This window comes from Medicago truncatula, chromosome 1 (genome assembly GCF_003473485.1).
Source record: "Medicago truncatula cultivar Jemalong A17 chromosome 1, MtrunA17r5.0-ANR, whole genome shotgun sequence".
NCBI lineage: Eukaryota > Viridiplantae > Streptophyta > Magnoliopsida > Fabales > Fabaceae > Medicago > Medicago truncatula.
The window spans coordinates 39,561,532-39,583,648 of record NC_053042.1 but is presented as its reverse complement, the minus strand read 5'-3'; the positions used below and the strand labels follow the sequence as shown (position 1 = coordinate 39,583,648).

The following is a 22,117-nucleotide window of genomic DNA, read 5'->3' as shown; positions in this document are numbered from 1 at the left end:
TGGAAAGCTAAAAATGGCATTTTTATTTTATTTTTGGGTTTGATTCATGCATGAAAAGATTGGATGAAGGAGAGAATAGTGGTTGTTGAGATAAATTGGTTTTGGTATCTGTCATGGACAATTTCTTATGATTTCATTGATTTTTTACTCAACTAGTTAAGAACCTTCTACCAAAAATAGGATAGAAAATGGATCACAACCGTGTTGTTTGCATTTCAACCGGTTAATTTCGGCCATTCATCTGAGATCGAGAGGAGAAAATCACACGGTATGTTTTTTACATTAAAATGATCTCAGCCGGTCGATCAAGAGTTGTAACTACCTAGCAGGAAATCCAGTTTAGTAGGAAACATGTGTAGGGGAAAACTAACATTGAAACATAAATGTTAAGTCGACGCAAAAATCGACATAGACATCTTACAAAAAGACATTTCTTTTTGTATTTTTCAAGTTGCAATATAAGTGTAACATTGACGGCACCTTAGTTAAATAAGAAAAATACAAAAAGAAATTGGTGTTAATTAGAATGCTAACACAAAGGTGTTCAATTTTCACACTTTGACGTATTACTACTAACTCACAAATCTGTTACTAATTCATTCGGTTAGATAGGATTAGGAACGAAAAAGCAAACCAAAACCCAACTCCCCATAGCTACCACAAAAATTCCAAATTAAAGTAACACACCAAACAACTCAACATATGATAAAATATTTAATGTTGTTTCCTCCAAATCAATGTCTCAAAATTAAACCACCAAATTAAATCCTATAACAATGAACCAATAAACCATCTCCAAAATGAATGTTTCCCAATATTCCACCACCATCTTCTTCATTAGTTACACTTTCTTGCTCTTCCTACCTTCTTCTGAACCAATTTCCAATTACAACAAATTAGTATACAAAACATGCTCAACTCAAACCTTCAACCATCAATCTTATTCTCAATCACTCAATTCCTTATTCCAACAATTCATAACACAATCTTCCCAATACAAGTTCTTCAAAACCAACGAAGCAATCAACGACGACACCTTCATCTCCGGCTTTTTTCAATGCAGAAACGACTTCACCAAAGAAGATTGTTTCGCATGTGTAACATCTTTACTTCCTCATATATCAAATACTTTGTGCAGTGATTCCACATCGGCACGAGTACAACTTCAAGGTTGCTACGTTCAATATCAAACTGAACAATTTCAAGAAACAACTATTCATGAATCCGAAAATAACAATATGTTTCACAAGATTTGTGGAGTGCCTGTTGTAGAGTATTATTTTGAGTTTAAAGAGTTGATGAACGAGGCATTCATGATACTAGAAAATGGGATTGTAAATAGTGATGGGTTTTACACAATGAAGTATAAAAAGGTGAAATTGATGGCACAATGTGAAGGTGATTTGAGAAGTTGTGAATGTGGTGAATGTGTTGGTAATGCAGTGATGGTTGCCAAGGAAGAATGTAGTAGTTCAGTTTCTGCAGAAATATATTTTGATAAGTGTTTTATAAGCTACACATACATGCCCAAATCAAATGGTGATGCTAACAACACTGTCCCAGGTAAATTTATTTTTAGATTGCATTGAGAATCATAGTACTTATAAATTTCATGATAGAAATAATTTACATGAAATTCATGAATACAGGGGCACGCAGAAAGAACAACCCCCAAAAGTTGATAGCAATAATTGTTGGAGGGGGTGCAATTTTGTTTATGGGTCTTATAGTTGTATCGTTGATCAACTCTCGGCTTAAAAAAGATGACTACGAGTAGAGTTAATTGGGTTATTATGTAACTAATTAATTATTTTTGATTAATTAATAGGATTTTTTTTGCTTTAGTTGTACTATACTATACTATCTGATCTATTGGAGAACTTTTGAAACAGAAAAATTTGTAATGATTCATCGATTGAAAAAGACTTGTATATTGATTCATCTGATCTATTACAGTCACATAAATTTGTCTTGATTCAATTTTAGAAAGCTATTCTATATATGGCCACACAATCGAGCTAAGCGAATTATGCAGGAACTTGTATTGTAGCTTGGGGCGCAAGTTTGCACATTTGCTGAAATTGTTAGATGAGAGATTGTGAATAGTATAGCAGATGATTAGTTTGGATAGGCTTTAGTTAGTTTCTAATGTAATAAGCTAACAATAATGCATGCAACTAAGAGAAAGTTATAAGGAAATTTCCAATCCTCTCCCCTATTATGAACCAAACTCCCTCCCTCTTTTGCATCACAAAATTTTCTTTCACTAACTCAAGCAAGCTCTCTGGAAAATGCTCTTGGTTTTCTCAACAGCATCAGCCACTTTTCATCAATTTTTTTCTTCAGGATCTATAAGCTTATTTTCTTCTAGATTTGGCCGAACCTAAGAGGTTTGATTTTTAGGTATCAATGGCATCAATGCATGTTGTATCCTCCTAAAGCAGTCAATCAAATATAAACACTTCCTTTCTTTTTGAAAGATATTAAAGATTCATGGGAGGAGTTACATCGGCCTCGAATCAAACTTTTAATCACATAGGCATTTAAAGGATGTTCAACCTTATTTGATTTCCCTTCAAAAAAAAACTTATTTGACTTATTTTATGTTTTATTCTTTCCAATTTTAAGTACAGTATATAGTTTCAGTTTCATTTTAAAAGGAATACAAATAAGGCCTTCTCCAATAATTTATTCAATCAAAGGCTTTGCCTAGCTTTAGACCTCCATTTTATCTTGGACATACCCTAACTTAATGGACTATGTTACTTACCAAATACTACCTCCGTCCCTAATTATAGGACCCTTTTGAAAAAATAACGGGAATTAAGAAATTTGATAATGGTAATAAATTTGTTTGTAAATACTATTGTTTTTACAATTTTATCCTTGAAGAGAGAGAGAGTTATTTTATGTTTTCAATATAGTATTTAATGTTGATTGAAAAAAAAGATGTTGAATAACTAGGGGTATGTTGGTAAAAAATTAATTAATGTGCTTGAAAATATCAAAGGGATCTTATAAAAAGAGACGAAAAGCTTCATACATTGGTCCTCTTATTTCTACTGTAAAAAAAATCTCCATATTTTTAAATTTGAAAATATCCATTAAATGTCCGGGGCATTAAATAATATTGGTCGTCCGATCTCAAAATAATACTATTGGCGTAAATTATTTACATATAATATGATTTTGGCAAATGTGTAATGTGAGTCAATTGATCTCTAATCAACCAATCAGATTAATTAATGCATGTAAATGCTTATTATTATTATTATTATTATTATTATTAGGTTTTTTCTAGATTACCTTTGAAGAATGGTGGGTAATTTATCCCACCAACCAATGAAAATGAGCAATTTGTTGGTGGGGTCAAGATAGTTCATGGATACCGCTTAAAAATGTGTTTATGTGGCTAATGTGTATTGGTTGAGGTAAATTACCCACCGTTCTTCCATGGATACTCTAGTTGTCACCTTATTATTATTATTATTATTATTATTATTATTATGGGTATCCTCTGCGCGCAACTTTCTTGGACTAATTGAGGACCTAAATGAGCGGCAAACTCTCCCTAAGAGTTTTAACGTCGTTGCATGCCCAATGTTGGATTCGAACTCAAGACATTGGTTAAACTAGAAAAGACCCATGCCATCTCATCTAAGCGCTCTTGAGTCTTATATCTTCTTGATGACGAGGAATAACACTTGATATATTTCCTTCAAAATAAAAATAAAAACTCGGTATCTTTAAAATATACTCCCTCTAATTACAATTATGGACAAATATTATATTTTCAGATTTATTAAATATATTATATTTAGACTATATTGTAAACCAAATACATTAATTTATTCAATGAATCTGAAAAGATAATATTTGTTTATAATTATCTTTTCAGATTTGTTAGATAAACGATGTATTTAGACTATATTGTAAACTAATTACATTGATTATTTAATGAACCTAAAAAGATTAAATTTGCTTATAACAGTGACCGAATGAATCCACTTGAGTTAGTCTGGTGGTATTGACTTGGATCTTGGGAGTGCAATCCTCCTCAAGGTATCAGGTTTAATTCTCCACGATACTAATTTGAGTGGACTAATTTAGTTTTTTTTAAAAAAAAAAAAACAGTAACCGAATGAAGTATAATACTCTCACACACTACACATCAACCATTTGCGCTAAATCTAATAATAAACATTCCATCCAACCTTGTATAAGCAAAAATCACCAAATTCAACTCTATTTAAAAGTAGTAGCACCATTGTTCCAAAATAAACCCTTATCAAACTCTTCTGCTTCCTAAATGTGCATAATATATAGTCTCAATGCAAATTTCATATGATACTCCCTTCGTCTCAAATTATAAGTCGCTTTTAAAAAAATATTTATCCTAAATTATAAGTCATTTTACAATACCAATAAAACATTAATTTTACTTTTTATATTATACCCTTAATTATTTATTACTCAATTCTTTCAAATTTTTAATTTATTTTTCCATAACATTTATGAAGAACAATTTACTAAAATACTTCCTCCGTCCTAAATTATAAGCAAAAAAAAACAAAAATCACATTTATTAAGAAACTAAAACATAAGAATTTGGAGTATAATTTTTTGTGTTTTCTTTGAAAAAAGTTTTATAGGGAGATGTAAAAACAATTTTTATTGGCTATTGGTTATGGAAAAAAATGAAAGAAAGAGAAAATTGAATGTAATTTGCATTTAATTTTATGAGAATAACAAAAAAAAAATCTTGAAAAAGATAAAAATTTATTTTTTTTACTTATATTTTGGTACAAAGAAAATGTATTTTTTTTACTTATATTATAAAACGGAGGGAGTACTAACTTATAATATCTTTTTTCCATACAAAATTAATTAATCTCTTGACACGGGTGAAATGCTTAAAAGTTCGAGGCCCAGATGATAAATTGAAAAAACAAATTTAAACACGTCCAACATAACAAACTGGGCCCACCCGCGACTCTACAACTTCTCCTGAAATTTATACACTCTCACACACAACACACTCTTTTATTCTCTGATTTTCCGTGAAAATTCAGTGCAATCAAAATCAAAATCAAATTACACATTGTCATTTCAGGGTTTACACTTTTTTGACCACTACCTCCTTCTTCTTCTCCATAACCACCACTTTTCGCTTTTCTCTCTCCAAATTCACTATTTCCGTTTACGTTCCGTGTTCTTCAAGGGAAGCTTCAGCCACGAACCTGCTTTTTATAGCAAAAACCCATTTTTTCATCGGTACATTGCAACTTTACCGCACCGTTCTCCAACACAGTTACGAAAGTTTCTTCTGCATTGCATTCACACTTTTTACATTTTTGTTGTTTCTATTTCTATTTTGTTCTACTTAACGATTAAGGAAACCCTTGCATGGAAGGGTTTAGTATTGAAGACAGTGTCAAAAATTCTTTTTTTATTTCAATAAATTATGTAATTAATAAAACTGTACGTTTTTCCTTTGTGTAGGATTGAGTTCAATGTCAGAAAGTGATGGTGGTGGTTTTGTCTCCGTTTGTTGATTGAATCCCTAATCATTGGAAGGTTACTTTTTTTTAGGTTTCACTGTAAGTCTTCTTCTCTGCCGCCACTTGTTAAATTTTCCCAATCTCATCACATTACTTTTGGTTCCACTCATAAAGAGGTCAAAATTGATTCTGGAGCTCTGACATGTTTTGTTGCTTCCGAGAAGAATCGATGATTTTGCCTCTTGAAATTGGAGTTTCTGAACTAAGCTATTGAGCTTAAGTAGTTAATGAGTTTCACTAAGTAATAATTGTTTGAGAGTATCTCACTTTTTTTTTTTTTTTTTGTGGTGGTTGAGGTTTGAATCCCGGACTTTGCATATATTATATATTATGTATTATTCCTACCAACTGAGTTAAGCTCACAAGGACAGAGTACCTCACTTTGATTTCTAGTGGATTAGTTTTTGGCCAGACTTTACTTACCTCCCAGCGGAATTTCAGATTATCTGATTCTTCTCCGGTGAGAACCCGAGGGCTAACACAAAAAAAAAAAGTTTTTGATTCTAAAATCGATTTTGACATTTAAATTTATTATTCAACTTACTTTTACATAACTATATTCAAATATAAATCATTTTACATTCAACTTGTTGAAATTGTTTGTAGTTTGTTTCTAGTCCCACATTGTTCGGATTTCCGGGCTGTTGAGTGTATAAATATGTTTGAGTTTCGCCTATTTAACACAACTCACTTTTTACCGAAATCAATCGCTTAAAATCAATTATTGTGAGACTGTTTGGAATGACTTATTTGAACTTATTTTGTGAAACTGTTTGGGAAAGTTTGTGGAAAGATATTATAACATGTTCATTATTTTTATAAGGTCTCCAAGAAAGCTTATGAAAACAACTTACAACTTACATGAATACAGCTTGACTTCATTTCAGCTTTTGTGATAGAAATATCTCATACATAAGTACTTATTTGATAAGTGTTTATGTTATAAGCTCTGAATTATATTGTTTATCAAAACAGTATTTATACATTGGTCTCATATGGTTTGGAACTTTAATGCTCACCGTAATATATCACTCTGGCACCACTCTTCCCCTGTTTTGATGCAGAACAGAAAGTCTGGGACCGGTATAAGATTAACTATTGTGTGAAATTACTGTTGGAACTATCATGACTACTAATACAAGGGCAATTAAGGCCCTTGAGGCTATGAAGGACTTAGGAATCTCGGAGGACGAGGTGAGACCGGTGTTGCTAAAGTTGTATAAATTGTATGATAAAAAATGGGAGCTTATTGAAGATGACAATTATCGGACACTTATAGATGCATACTTTGAGTCAAAGGAAGATAAGGCATACTTTGAGTCAAAGGAAGATAAGGTTTCTCGATTCTTTTCTCATTTAAATGTGTGTGCGTGTGTGTATGTGTACACACACACATTGATTTGATCTGTTGTGCTTTTAATTACTAGTGTTTTATATGTCTTGACCTGCTAGCATTTTGTCCTTATAATTAACTTTTATTTGTGATTGTTGTTTGAGTCTATGTTGATCAGTTTTTTTCTTCTTTCTGACACCTAATTATATTCTTTCTAAAAGCAAGAAGAACATAAGAGAAAAGCTCCAGCAAGTTGTCATGATGGAGAGAAACCTAAACAGAAACTTCACTTGGTCGATATAGACAACCAGGTTTTGTCAGCTGACAACTCAAGACAAGTGTTGTCTGTAGAAGACACTGGCATACCTTCCAAGACTTTTAAACAGGAAACTATGAAACCTTCTCAAATTTCCAGGCAAGATATGAAGCTCACAACCAATTCGCAGGCATTCATGGCTGCTAGAGATAGAAAGATTTATCCTGGGGCAGCATCATCTGAAGGTCGCTGTAAAGATCCAATTGATGGACCTTGCCATCGTTCTATTCAGAGGAAAAATATGTCAAGAGGAAATGATAAACCTAAGTCTCATCCCGGATCTGTTTCGACAAGTTGCAATGGTAATCATGATAGGCTTTCTAACAATGTCTTTTACTAGTAGTGGAGATCCTGAAATCAGTTGGCTTGTAATATCAATGTTTCCTATATTTTTTTGCACGAATTTTAAAAGAAAATAGGTCCGAAAAGTGAGCAATTCTGACATCTTGTACCCTGTAACTAGATTATATTCATCAACTTAAAGTTTTCTGCGTCTGCTGCCTAAGAAAAGCATATATTGTTGCAGACTTGAACTTAGTTTGAAGTTTTTTTATATGTATGCTGCTTTGTGATTTTCTTGTTGATTTTCTATAGGCTCACTAAATGCTTCCAATGGAAATCTTACTGTCAAATCCCTGTCAAGAGGAAATGATAAACCTAAGTTTTATCCCGGATCTGTTTCGACAAGTTGCAATGGTAATCATGATAGGCTTTCTGACAATGTCTTTTACTTTCTTTCTTTTGTTGTTACATCAATTATGATTGAACTTTCTATCAATTTGAGTCCTGAAAGGTCTCCCGTTTTTCTTTCATTTGTCCTGTCGGAATGGTAGGATACTAGTAGTGGAGATCCTGAAATCAGTTGGCTTGTAATATCAATATTTCCTATATATTTTGCACGAATTTTAGAAGAAAATAGGTCCGAAAAGTGAGCAATTCTGACATCTTGTACCCCGTAACTAGATTATATTCATCAACTTAAGTTTTCTGCATCTGCTGCCTAAGAAAAGCATATATTGTTGCAGACTTGAACTTAGTTTGAAGTTTCTTTATATGTATGCTGCTTTGTGATTTTCTTGTTGATTTTCTATAGGCTCACTAAATGCTTCCAATGGAAATCTTACTGTCAAATCCCTGTCAGATGTGTATCAGAATACACACAAGATAGAAGCTACTCCCACATGCAATAATAACACCAGAACCAGTAAGGGTAATATTGATATTGGTTCTTCTTCACCCTTGGGAGAAGTTAAATCTTCTTTAGATTGTGATGCTGCATTAAGGACTGGCTTGAATTTAAGTCGAAATGGGTCAAGGCAAACTCTTTCTGAGGATAAAAAGAAATCCTTTCGATATGTCGAAGACATTACAAAAGGTTCTGAAAACATTAAAATATCATTATTAGATGAAACCAACAGTGAGGATTTTCCAAAATTTAATTACATTCCATGTAACACACTGTATCAAAGTGCAAATGTTAATATTTCACTTGCTCGGATTGCGGATGAGGATTGCTGCTCCGATTGTTTAGGCGACTGTCTTTCCTTGTCAGTTCCTTGTGCATGCTCTCAAGAAACTGGTGGAGAGTTTGCTTACACTTCACAAGGTTTGTTGAGTGAGAAGTTTTTAACAGATTGCATGTCTATGGTAAAGGAACCCCAGCATCATCATTATGTGTTTTGTAAGGAGTGCCCAATTGAGAGGACCAAGAATGAGACCAAACCTGAATCATGCAAGGGACATCTGGTTAGGAAGTTTATAAAGGAGTGCTGGAGGAAATGTGGATGTGACATGCAGTGTGGAAATCGGGTAGTGCAACGAGGTTTAAGCCGTAAATTGCAGGTACACTATGAGATTTGCAATATGTTTAGGGAAGGGTTTATGTCTTTGATTAACTATTTCTTTAAAACTGTTCTCTGAATACTCTTGGAACTTATCTGTTGATTTTTCTTTTTTTACCTTAGTTAGTTTTGTGTTATGTTAGATGAGTTATGGAAAATACAAATGCAATACGTTTAAGGAAGCATTTATGTCTTTGATCCTCTATTTATATTCCATACCTTTATAGTATAATGAAGATATCCTAATCAAGTTAGAAATTCAGACTAACAGATTAAAAAAGTTATGTTTGTGAAATGATCTTGTTGGATCAATCTCCTATACTACATTATTTTGGTTCTATTAGTGTCTCAACTGTCAATTTGTTTACCTTACTGCAATTGCCACATTGTTTGTTAAATCCCGTAAAATGGTGATTCTTATTATTACAAGCCGTTATTGTTGCTAAACTTTTTGTGTTTGATCTATAATTGAGACCTTTTTATCTTTTATTCTTCAGGTGTTCTTGACTCAAGAAGGAAAGGGCTGGGGCGTTAGAACGCTAGAAGATTTGCCCAAGGGATCCTTTGTCTGTGAATATGCAGGGGAGATTTTAACCAATTCAGAATTATATGACAGGATTGTGTATAGTACCGGCAATGATAGACATACATATCCTGTAACACTTGATGCAGACTGGGGCTCGGAAGTGGGATTACAGGATGAAGAGGCATTATGCTTGGATGCAACAAATAATGGGAATGTTGCAAGATTCATCAATCATAGGTGCTTTTCAAATTTCAATAATATATTTCTAATTGGGATGAAATTGAATAGCCTCAAATGTTTTTGCCTGAATTAGCCAACTCAATCAGTTAAGGCTAAAATCAATTAAGTCCAATTACTGTGGCCTTGAAATTGACCTAGGATGCTATCCTGATCATTTTGGATCAAAATCTTCAGGGATGAAAGAGTGTTAATTGTTTACTTTTTCCAAATAAGTACTATTTCTTTTTTGGGTTTGGATCATCTCCTTCACCTTTTCTCTTCACTTCTCTCCTTAGTCTCCATCTTTCTCTTAATCTCTCTCTCTCTCTCTACATTAAAAAATGATAAAATAATCAAGAGAGAGAATCAGGTTAAGAGAAAGATAAAGAGTAAGGAGAAAGTATAGAGAAAAGTGAAGGAGATGATCATCCAATTTCTTGCATTATGATTGATTTTTGTTGTTGCGTTTATGTCAAAGGCAACATTTTTTCTTTTTACTTCAGTTTTCACACAAGATTGATTGAAGCCCATCACTTGTACCGTTTTGCATTCATATTTTTTGTTCTTCATTGCAGGCAATATTCTTTTCTCTGTTATTTCTAACACCTTTGCGCTTTCGCTGTTGTGTTTTATTGCATATATGTTCTTGATTTCAGATGCTCCGATGCAAATCTAATAGACATTCCTGTTGAAGTGGAGACACCTGACCGCCACTATTATCATGTGAGAATTTGGTAGTCATAGGTTTTTATTTTAACATATTAATTAATGAGTGTACTTAAATCAATGGAGGACAGTGAAAGTTAACTTTTGAGGATGAATTTTTATAGTGTATTTTTGTCCTTGTCTGCAGCTTGCCCTCTTTACAAACAAAGATGTGAGTGCATACGAGGAGTTGACCTGGGTAAGTTCCTTAGAACAATACATATCATTTGCTTCTTATTTGTTTTTAAATAGTTGCATTCAAATTCTGATCTATAAAGCCTCCTTTTGATTGTGTATTTGTGTAATAAATAGTGTATTCGCTGATCTCACTCTCTATAACTAAATTCTATGATGATTTTGTCTCCTATCCCCTTATACATGCCTTATCTTACCTACATTCCAATAGTTCCTTTAACTAAATTCTATGATGATTTTGTCTCCTATCCCCTTATACATACCTCATCTTACCTACATTCCAATAGTTCCCCTTGCCAGCTCAGCTCCTTCTTAATGATGTTTGTGCCTCCCTAGTCCCTCCAAATCTTGGACCTATTTTTTCACATTAGAAAACGCCTGGCCCATGTCATCCTCCACATTCCTTAGTATGTATAAATGTCCCAAAAGAATAAAGAAGGGGTTATAGTCACTTTGGTCCCTGAATGTGCAATGAGTAGTTACAATAGTCCTTCAATGTATCAAAATCTCAAAATAGTCCATGATTGTGCAGTTCGTTAGTCAAAATAGTCATTAATGTTAAAATGTTTCATTAGTGTTGTCTTAATTTAACCACAAATTTGGACATGGTTAACCACTCTTTTTACGTGTTCAACCACACTACACCTAAAAATTGTGGTTAATCTTTCCTCTTCCAATTTTGCTTAAAAAAATTACTGTGCTAATCATCACTTAAATAATTGTTGCAAAAGTTGTTCAGTTTTTGTTGTTGAAATAACACAATCAATGCACAAAACACAGGCATCTAAAAGTAGCCAAGATTCTCAATTCCCAGGTCTCTAGATGAAGATGATAGTGTACCAAACATTTTAAACTTTGCATTCATCTAAAGTTTATGTGAGGTAGTTTGAGTTCAAGATGTGTGAAATTATTTGCAGGATTATGGCATTGACTTTGATGACCATACCCATCCTATTGAAGCATTTCAATGTTGTTGTGGAAGCGCTTTCTGCCGTGATAGAAAACAAAAAGGTCTGTTTGATAATTTGACTAATCTGTTGCTTGAACTAATTTAAGAATTAAGTTGTTTTTACCTTGAACATCACATTTTCACTTAAAATTTTAAGACATTAAAGGCTTAATACATGCTTTGGTCCATTAACTTATTTTCGGATTTTATTTTGGTCCCCTAACTATAAATGTCTCAATTTGGTCCCTTATGTCTTCTGTCGTTACCTCTTTTGGTCCTCTCCGTTAGTTTGTTTTCAAAAATAGTTAACCCTTGTCCACATGTCATTTAAGATTGGAGATCAAGGGCTAGATTTAAAAAGTACACAAGTATACAATGAGCTCACAACATATAATCATTTCTATTTTTCTTGATTTTCCTAAAAATATAAATTTAAAATCACCATCAATCTACATCTTTTTATATATTTTAAAAATAATTTGTATCCAGATTTTTAAAAATTAAAATATTTTTCAGAATTTTGTAGAAAAAAAAAATCTGACCTTTTTTTTAAATTTTGTAATAAAATTATTTTTTTCCAAATTTTGAAAAAGATTTTATAAAATTCAGGAATAACTTTTTTTTTCATATTTTATAAAAATCTTAATTTTTTTATATATTTTTCAAAATTAAAATATTTTCCAGAATTTTGTAGAAAAAATTAAAAATAACCTTTTTTTTTCGAAAAAAATATGACCTTTTTTATAACCTTTTTAAATTCAGAATTCTGGATTTTTTAAATTAAAATATTTTCCAGAATTTTGTAGAAAAATTTGTATCCAGATTTATTATATATTTTTTAAAAAATTTGTATCCAGATTTTTAAAAATTAAAATATTTCCAAGAATTTTGTAGAAAAAATTTAAAAAAACATTTTTTTTTTTTGGAATTTTGACCTTTTTTTAAATTTCGTAAAAAAAAATAATTTTTTTTCAAATTTTTAAATTTTGGAAAAGATTTCATAAAAATTCTGGAATATTTTTTTTTCTTCTAATTTTAAAATCTGAATTTTTTATATATTTTTCCGGATTTTTGAAAATTAAAATATTTTCCAGAATTTTGTAGGAAAAAAATATGACCTTTTTTTAAAAATATCAATTTTTTTAATTTTGAAAATGATTTTATAAAAATTCTGAAAACGAAATCTGGAATATTTTTTAAAAATATGAATTTTTTATATATTTTTGACTTCAAAAAAATCAGGTGTTAATCATTCACCGTAGGCTACAATAAACCTACGGTTTCTATTTGAAAAATAGATCAAACAGTTAAAATGTAACGGAGAGGACCAAAAGAGGTAACGGCAGAAGACATAAGGGACCAAATTGAGACACTTTATAGTTAGGGGACCAAAATGAAATCCGAAAATAAGTTAAGGGACCAAAGCATGTATTAAGCCGACATTAAATATACAAGCTTTTTCATTTACTCTCATAGTCTCAAAATAATTGTCTCTTTATCATTTTTTTCTCTCAAAATAATTGCCAATTTAGAATATCAATGCAATATTTATTATTTTTTCCACTATTATACCCTTATTTATTGAATTTCATCCAACTTAACTACTCCAGTAATAAAATTATTTAATAAATGATACTAATGTTATCATTGAAATCAACACAATTAATCTTTTCGTTAAAAATCGTGCACAAACCTATACGACTATTATTTTGAGATGGAAGGAGTATATGTTGCTAAATATTTACCTTTTCATCCAATAAAAGACCTCTAACTTACACTTGACATATCAATAATCTCTCAACAAGTGTGAGACTGTATGTCTTTAATCCAACACCAATAACCACTTCTGCTCCTCCCACTAAGTCGAACCAGACTATCGATACCATTGTAGGAGTTATGGTGGAGCCTTAGACACTAAGGTGGTTCAACACTACGGTTCCTATAGGACTATTATTTTTGTCTTAACTCTACGGTTCCTAGGGGAAGAGTGCTCTTGTACTTTTGAGTTCGATTGGAAGATAAGTAAAGTTTGACAAAAAATTATTCCTATAAAAAATCGAACTCAGGTTCTCGTAAATGATTCGTCCTAAGCGGTGATCATTAATCACTTGAACTAAATTACTTGATTTGGTGGTTCAACACATTAGGCTAGAGCAACCATGAGTTTTGAAAACCATGTCTTCACCCAAAATATAATGACATTAAGTTATGGGTCCTCACACTAATATGTTGTTCAATTTCTACTCTTCCATCCAACGTAGAACTATTAACTCACTTGACACATGTACAAAAAACTTCATTTTCAAGCTTTAAATTAAAATTGGTTTTAGAGTTAAAATTAATTCATCAAACATGTCAAAGTGTATGAGTAATCAAACATGTCAAAGTGTATGTTTGGTTGTGCAATGACAAAAGTTGATCTTAAGTAAATTGATTCAGACTAAAAATGAGTTGAAGGTAAAATGATTTGTATTTAAATACTTAATGTAAAAGTGAGATAAACTTTAAATTGTGTGTAAAAATTAGTCTCTAGAATTAAAAGTTACAAATCCTTGACTCAATTTTTGAGGCAAAATCAATTCTGTTTGAAAACCAAACATGTCAGAATCAATGTTACACATCTAAAATCAACTTTGACCCCTCTAAAAGTGAAACCAAACATACGAAAAATCAATTTTACACTTCTAAAATTCTGTCCCCTCTTCTCTCTATTTCCATATCTATATTGTCTACAGTACCTCTAATTTTTCGATGCTGCGAATCCTCACATTAAACATTTTGCTAGTATGGGCTAAGAAAATTCTGTGGTCCAAACATTATTTTCCTGTACTCCTTTTACCCTCAGATTTTTTCCCTCCATGTTCTTCGAAACTCTCGAATAAAGGTTAAAAGATTATGTTGCTTATGCATACTTTCTTTTGATATGTTTTTGCAGGAATTAGATTAGCAAAGACAAAAAAAGTCAAGCATACACATACAAAGAAATAAAGTAGTTGAGATTTTGTCCGTTAAACTTAACTCAATTCACAATGCCGAGATTGTGGAATCTCTTCCCTTACGGTGGTGTTTGTCACTTCCTGACAAAAAAAACAAAAAAGTAGTTGAACATTTCCAAGTGAGGTTGAGTCTAATGGAAGAAGTTAGACTTCCACAACGTTGCAAATCAAAGTTTAAATCTCAGTTGAGAGTTGATCGCATTTAGTGTTTGACACTATCTCGAATATGATTACTTTTCTCGGAAAAATCCACGAGAGAAAAAAAAGTAGTTGAGATTTTATTGTTAAGTATTTTTTCTAGTCGGCAAATGTTTGCAAGAAATATTTTCAAGTAGTTTATTGCTGTTGCTGTTGCGGTATTTGGCTGCCTTATAGGTGAAAATAATTTTGTTTGGGAAATCATTTTTTTTAGGGATTGTTTGGGAATTCTTTTGTAAATTTAGTATCGCCATTTTCTTTATTGACCAAAAGGGCTTCAAGAAACCAAGGAGGTCATCCCCCACCACATTCTACCACACAGAATGCGGAGGTAAAGGAGGAGAGAGGCTGGGTTAGAATTCAAGAAATCAAAGGTGGATTCATGGCCAAAATTAGCCAGAAGATTGGTACAGTTTCCTTATCATAATGTTTGCCTAAATTAGATACAGACATTTCACAAACCATGAAGGACAAAACTAGCAGGTATCAGGGCACCCGATCTTGACAAGGTTAACAACAAACAATAGTGTATTCTTGGTTACAATATTTTGAAGAAAAAATTGTTTTTAGAGATGTATAATTGATTTTAATATGTTTGATTATTTAAGTATTTTATGCCTCTGAAACTAAGCATTTTGTAGAATTGAGTTTTTTATTCAAGATTTGATTTTTCTTATTAAATTAAAATATTTATTATTCAATCCAATTTTACATATATTGTATATACAATCATTTTATATTCGATTTAGTCGGAAATAATTTTAAATTGAACTCAAAATGATATGTTTGGTTTCCACTTTTAAAATAGTCAATTGATTCTAGAATTGATTTAAATATGTTGTTTGTTCTCGAATAGAATTGATTTTTTATTTAAAATTGATTTTAATTTGAAGCTATAATTTGGAGTTTTGTCTGTAGTTGTAGTTGTTGTAGTTGTTTATACGTTTGTTTTTGTGAGCTTAACTCAGTTGTGACAATGTATTATATATGTAAGGCATGGATTTCAAACCTCGACCACAAAAAAAAAGTTGTTTACACGTTCATATTTTTCAACCAAATTGTTGGGATCAAGTGGTTAATAAGATCCACCGAATGATAGATTGTTCAGAAAAATCCACGTTTAATTGCGGTTTAATTGCGTAGAATAACTTTTTATCAGATTTTAGTTACATCGCAGTTGAACTCCGGATCTACAGCATCCCTTTCTACTAAGAACCATATCAGACGCAAAAAAGTTACATAATTTTTAAGTGAATATACAATAAAATAATGAATTTTGTCCCTATAAAAAAATATAACAATTAAATAAGTTTTTTTGTCCATATAAAAATCTCAAATTTTGTTTTTAGTTCATCTAAACATTTCAACAAGTTTTCATGCTCTAAATATTTTCCGTCACAATGTTAGGTCCTTGTTTTTAAGTTAACTCGTGTGTACTCTTGGCATGTTTGAATAAAGTTTTACATAAATGTTTAGAATAATGTAATAGTCTCACTCAAAAATTTAGATTTTTTTAAAAAATTAAAAATTAAATATGAACTTTTAAATGTTTTATTTTTAAGGATGAACTTTTAAATGTTAAAAACTTAAAAATTCATATGTAATTTCATGTCATGTTGAAAAAATTTAAACTTTTGCACGAAAGATTTCTTAGTTAAAAACATGGACGAAAAGTTGCGACAGAAAATATTTAGAGATCAAAACTTGCTGAAGTTTTTTAAAGAGATTAAAAACAAAATTTAAATTTTATATAAGATCAAAAATTTATTTAACTTTTTTGACAGAATTGATTGTATTTAGTTGATGATTAATAATATATGTTGGCTTATTATATTAATTATTTAGGAGGGTGTATTGAATCATGATTTTAAGGGATTTTAAAAGACTTTTTTATAATGAAAAAGTCTTGTGGTATTCAATCAAGGCTCTTTTCAATTTAAAAAAAGTCTTGTGGTATTCAATCAAGATTCTTTGTCATTTAAAAAAAATCTTGTAGTATTCAATCAAGACTCTTAATCACTTAAAAAAAGTCATGTGGTATTCAAAATCATTCAAATTTCGAAGGATTGTTTAATAAATCAGATTTTGATGGATTTGATGGGATTTTCTAGTGAAATTTTAGCATGAAAAAGTCTTTCATGAAGACATGAGATTTCTTAAGATTGTTTCTTTTTCTTTTAAGATTTTACTATATCTCCCTCTCTCCTCCCTTCTCTCATACTCTCTTTTCCTCTCCTCTCTCGCTCTAGCTCTCCCATAAAAAATAAATAAAAGAGTCTATTGAAATTTTGTGAAAGAGAGTGTGTTATGATATTTTTTTTTAATTATTTTTTAAAATTTATAAAATCTGTTGAAATCTCTTGAAATCCTTCAAATCATTTTAAATCCTTTAAAATCTTATGAATTAAATCCATTGAAATCCTTAATAGTCTTTTAAAATCATCAAAGTCATCAAAATCCTACAAAGTCTTTCAAAATCCTCAAGACTTTTAAACAAAAATTATCCGTTAAAATCCTAATCCAATACACCCCCTAAATAATAAACAAATTTAACAAAAAGTTGAAAATGCTACTAGCTAGTACTACATGTGAATCAAACGGTCGAGAATGATGATTGAGTTGTGAAAGAGAATCTTGGAGATGATATAAAAAGAGTGAAAACAAGGTGGGTGGGGTTGGCCTCGTATTCTTACGTCCTCTCATTCGGCTCATGAGACAAACTTAACAAACAATCCCCAATTCATTCTTCATTATGCATTAATTTAACGCTGCTGCTTCTTCTTCCTTCATAAGGTTCGGTCACTATTTATTTTATTCTTTCTCCAATTCAATTCTAATCTGTTTTATTTTTCTGCTCTCAATTCGATCACTATTTATTATATTATACGATTGCTTTTTGATCATGCAGTGAATACTGAATTCCGAATTCACTGAACTTGTGAATCTCAAATTGTTTCTACTTCAATTTAGCATTCATTTTTGTTTATTAAAAAATCAATGTTCTCATGCTTGTGCATTCATCTGCATATTTTCGTTTGTTAAGAATATATTCCAATTGCAAAACAATCGCAATTTTTGCTTACATCCATTTTTTTAAGCTTATAGCCTCCTATGAAGCTTGAGAATTAGGCGCGTGTGTCTGACACTAGTATGATGTTGGTGTGACACGTGTGGCTCATATAACTGTCCCAAAATAATTTGTTTTGTTTTGCCACTCTTTGTATTGGTGTCCGACACTAGTATCACACTCGTACAACACGTGTCGGACAACTCTGACTGATGTCCCAATTCTTTTTAAATGCTTCGATACACCATAGACATTCCTTAGACACATCCACAATTGTTGAATATGTGTCAAAACAATGTTGATCAATGAGGAGTTAAAGACTTCAAATTTAATTACAACATTCTAGAAGCTTATAGATGAATAAAGGTTAAATACGGTCGTATCTTGTTTTTCGAACTTTTTTTTAATGAAATAAATTGCTCATTTTAGATACACATGTATATATTTTGATTCTCAATTCAGATTTTTTATGAATAAATTAATATATATGTAGCAATAGAGGTGTCCTGTATTTTTTATACTGTCTACGTGTCTGTATCGTAGTCCGTACCTCATCGGTAATATGAACAAGTGAGCTTTGGAATTACTGTATTATATTTTGTCCAATTGTATGATTGGCGATCATAATAATAGTTTTGTCATTAGCGGTTGAGCCTGTTTGGTTTGTCTTATTTGAGCTTATCTACTGTCGTAAGCTCTTCGGCTTATTTCCATAAGTTCTTCAGGATAGCTTGTGAAAACAGTTTATAAGTTATATAATAACAATTTGACTTTATTCTGTCTTATACTATTAGTGCTTAATTAGGCTGTTTATCTAAACAATGTGAGTTAGTTTACATACAACTTACTTTTCGTATTGAAATCAGGTCATACAAAGTTGATTGATTCATCTGGAAACCTTCCGCCAGAGCTATGTCTTCGTCTATTCCATCTTCCTCGATGCAGGCTGCATCAATCAATTCCAATATCAGAAGTGTTGGACACATGTTTTCAACCCCTTCTGAACAGCCTGATAACGTCCATTTTTCCTCTGCTTCAGAAATACATTCTATGACATTCCCTCAAGAAAGTGATGTTATGTCCTGGGGAACTGATCCATTTGAAGATATTCTTCAATTTCATGATAATGTTCCCACCCAGAATGACCATGTGGAATACAATGGTTCTGAAGTCTTGGGTGGAAATGCCAAAACAACGGATTTCAAGGAGTGGGTTGATCAGTTGATGTCAGTCGATGATGATTCTATTCAGCCTAATTGGAATGAACTTCTCGGCGACAATAATATGGCAGAACCAAAATCACAGGTTTGTTTTTTAAAATTGATTTTGATATTGTACTACAAGGTCTCAAAGTGTTTGCTCCTATCTGTGGATTTTACTAGAATATGTGGATGACATTGGCATCTTGTTCCTCTATATGGTTGAGGATCGTGGTTATTTATTATGACCGACTAGTTTATGATGCACATGAAAATCAGGTAAAGTGGTATGGTATGATTATCTGTAATGTAACTACCCAGTTGTGGGAAACTGGGCACCGCATGATTTGCTTTGGTGCATTTAGGTTCTTTTTTTAGAAAAAAAATAAAAATTGATTAACCAATCATTGCCATCTGCATGTAAGTATAGTATGTTCCCTCTTTCCTCTTGCCCTGTATGTGTCTTAACCGTTTGAGACCTACTGTTATTTTTCTCTTAACTCTTTGTCTATAATAAATTCTTTTTTAATTAATTATTTTAATGAATAGGATGCACAAATGTCCCCTTCTCTCTTGATGCAAGAGACTCAGGTTTCACAGCAGCAGTATATACCATCACTACCATCTAAAGAAGTTAATGATCTTCCCAATTCTTCTGTGTCGACTACATCGCAATCTAAGCCTAGAATGCGTTGGACTCCAGAACTTCATGAGGCCTTTGTGGAAGCAGTCAATCAGCTTGGTGGTAGCGAGAGTATGTTCACTTCTCCTTTATTTTGTACTTCTTGTCCTTCTCATTACAGGTTTTCCTTATTATCTTATGGTGTTAATATGTAGAGGCTACTCCAAAGGGTGTCTTGAACTTGATGAAAGTTGAGGGCCTTACCATCTATCATGTGAAAAGCCATCTGCAGGTACTTTTTTTCTTTTCTTTACTTAGGAGCTTTTTTATGGGTGTGTTTTAATCGAAGGTTTTTAATGAATTATTTGTTCCCTTAATTTCAGAAATATAGAACTGCCAGATACAAACCAGAATCATCAGAAGGTATGTGCAAGTCTATACTGAGGTTTAATGTTCATATAAACCAGGTTGCTTATTATTTATCTGTAGTTTAGTGCTTTTTCAGTCATCACCCGTAATGTCTCCAGTAAGATGTTTTGTTTTTGATAAATAATTTTTCTTTTTATAGGCAAATATTGGTAAATTAGTTATGTTAAAATTTTCTCATTCACCGGAGTTTGAACCCAGATCCTTCAACTCCTTTAACATTGGGATAGGCAAACCAATTGTTATGTATTTTCGCTTTTCAATGTTCATGCTTCTGTGACTGGATCTGTTCAAATTTATTTCTGCTGTTCTCTTTAGGATTTAATAAGCACATAGATAATTGGATATGCACCAATTTTTTTGGATGAATCAGAGAATAATGGTCTGAATGACATTTTCTTCCCTACCTACAGGAATTCCAGAGAAGAAGTTGACTTCAATCGACGAAATGCCGTCTATAGACTTAAAAACGTGAGTCCCCTCCCCTACTTATCTATAACTGTTTTTCTTATTGTATTGATTGATCTTATTGGCCGACAATGACATCTCTCAATTGTATGCATAGAGCTAAGTGTAAATGTGTAAAGTTCACTCAAAATAACTTTTGTCTTATATTTGAATTTAAGATATAACCTATGAAAAAGACGTGGCCTAAAAACTGATCCGTACAGATCTAGTGTTTGCTATTGTATGATACCTATTGTCCTCGTTACCAATATTTACAGTTATTCCTTTTGCTTAACTGTGTTGAGATGAAATATTAATGTCTAGAGACATGCTTTGGATTGTGGTTGTATAGGCCTAAGGGGATTACAGAAGCATTGCGGCTGCAGATGGAACTCCAGAAGCGGCTTCATGAACAACTTGAGGTATATCTTAGTTGGTAAAATCTACTTTGTCTTTACCGTGTGATCTTTGGGTGAAGGAGTGTTGTTTAACTCCCCGTATTTTGTAAAGAAGAAGATGACCATGTGCTCTGTTATTATAACTATAATGATAACTATTATGCAGATTCAAAGAAATTTACAGATTCAGATTGAGAACCAAGGGAAGCATCTACAGATGATGTTTGAGCAACAGATGAAGTCGGATGAGCCTTCTGCTCCACTATCAAGTGCCGCGGTACCTTCTCCAGTTGAAAATTTAGAAAACACAAATGAAGGTCACGAAAAAATTGGAATCAATGGCAGCGCTTCAGAGAACATGCCTGAAGGAAGTTCCCAGAATACAAGCACAGAGCAAAAGGGAGATGATGCTAAAGCTACCGGTGAACTTGAGCTGGGAGAAGACCAACTTACCGCACCACCCACAAAACGAGTGAAGACTGACAAGTAGAGTAAAGAAGAAGAATTTCCAACCCTGTGAAGGCATCTAGTGTTTCTGCTTCGACATACAACATGCTGGAATTTCCCTTTCTGTTTTTGACTTTGACTTCCTTAATCAGTGATTTGGTTTCACAGTATCTATTTCTTGTCCTTAATTTAGGGTATACTTTGCATTGGAAAACTTCACTCCAGATATTTTTTGTATATTTATGGAATGTTTGGATGGAGCTTCTAGAAGTATTGTTGGATCGTGGGATGTTTCAACTGTATTATTATTAGGTTTTATAAGTTATGGGAGTTGCTAATTGCATTCCCGATTTTCCCATAATAAGTTAACCACTACAATCTCTTCTCATCCTTTTGAGAAGTAAACTTCTGAAATCTCTCTCTGTTCCTTTTTCCCTTTCATCTCTCCTCTGATTGCATACGAGTAGAGTGGTTGAGGTGTATTAAAAAAATAAGGGGTGTAAATAATTTTTTTATGAGTTTTTACTGATTTAAAAAATAAATTTAGAACGTTTGTTTGTGTGTTAGTGGTATTTTGAAAATATTTTTCACATCTTTATTAATCTAGTAAACTTCCCTCAAAAAAGATTCATCTAGTCTCGTAAAACATCGCATAATTTCTCATTCGCATAA

At 32.0% G+C, this 22,117-nt stretch overlaps 3 protein-coding genes across 3 annotated transcripts; all 3 read left to right on the top strand.

Moving 5' to 3' along the window:
• Positions 1 to 772: 772 nt before the first annotated feature.
• LOC11411042 (plasmodesmata-located protein 2) lies at positions 773 to 1,904 on the top strand. Its single transcript, XM_003590931.4, has 2 exons — positions 773 to 1,563; positions 1,650 to 1,904. Exons 1-2 carry the CDS (start codon positions 801 to 803, stop codon positions 1,775 to 1,777), a joined length of 891 nt encoding a protein of 296 aa, XP_003590979.1. The 5' UTR covers positions 773 to 800; the 3' UTR covers positions 1,778 to 1,904.
• A 4,200-nt stretch (positions 1,905 to 6,104) lies between these two features.
• On the top strand, positions 6,105 to 15,449 carry LOC11410019 (histone-lysine N-methyltransferase SUVR4). Its single transcript, XM_024773653.2, has 9 exons — positions 6,105 to 6,896; positions 7,116 to 7,512; positions 7,805 to 7,906; positions 8,304 to 9,052; positions 9,549 to 9,814; positions 10,453 to 10,519; positions 10,650 to 10,700; positions 11,614 to 11,707; positions 14,581 to 15,449. The coding sequence occupies exons 1-9, from the start codon at positions 6,687 to 6,689 to the stop codon at positions 14,631 to 14,633; spliced, it is 1,989 nt and encodes a 662-aa protein (XP_024629421.2). The 5' UTR covers positions 6,105 to 6,686; the 3' UTR covers positions 14,634 to 15,449.
• A 2,041-nt stretch (positions 15,450 to 17,490) lies between these two features.
• Positions 17,491 to 21,806, top strand: LOC11411041 (protein PHR1-LIKE 1). The gene is made up of 8 exons (XM_003590929.4): positions 17,491 to 17,632; positions 18,773 to 19,211; positions 19,655 to 19,859; positions 19,943 to 20,019; positions 20,111 to 20,150; positions 20,567 to 20,624; positions 20,953 to 21,022; positions 21,165 to 21,806. The coding sequence occupies exons 2-8, from the start codon at positions 18,819 to 18,821 to the stop codon at positions 21,486 to 21,488; spliced, it is 1,167 nt and encodes a 388-aa protein (XP_003590977.1). The 5' UTR covers positions 17,491 to 17,632; positions 18,773 to 18,818; the 3' UTR covers positions 21,489 to 21,806.
• Positions 21,807 to 22,117: the final 311 nt, after the last annotated feature.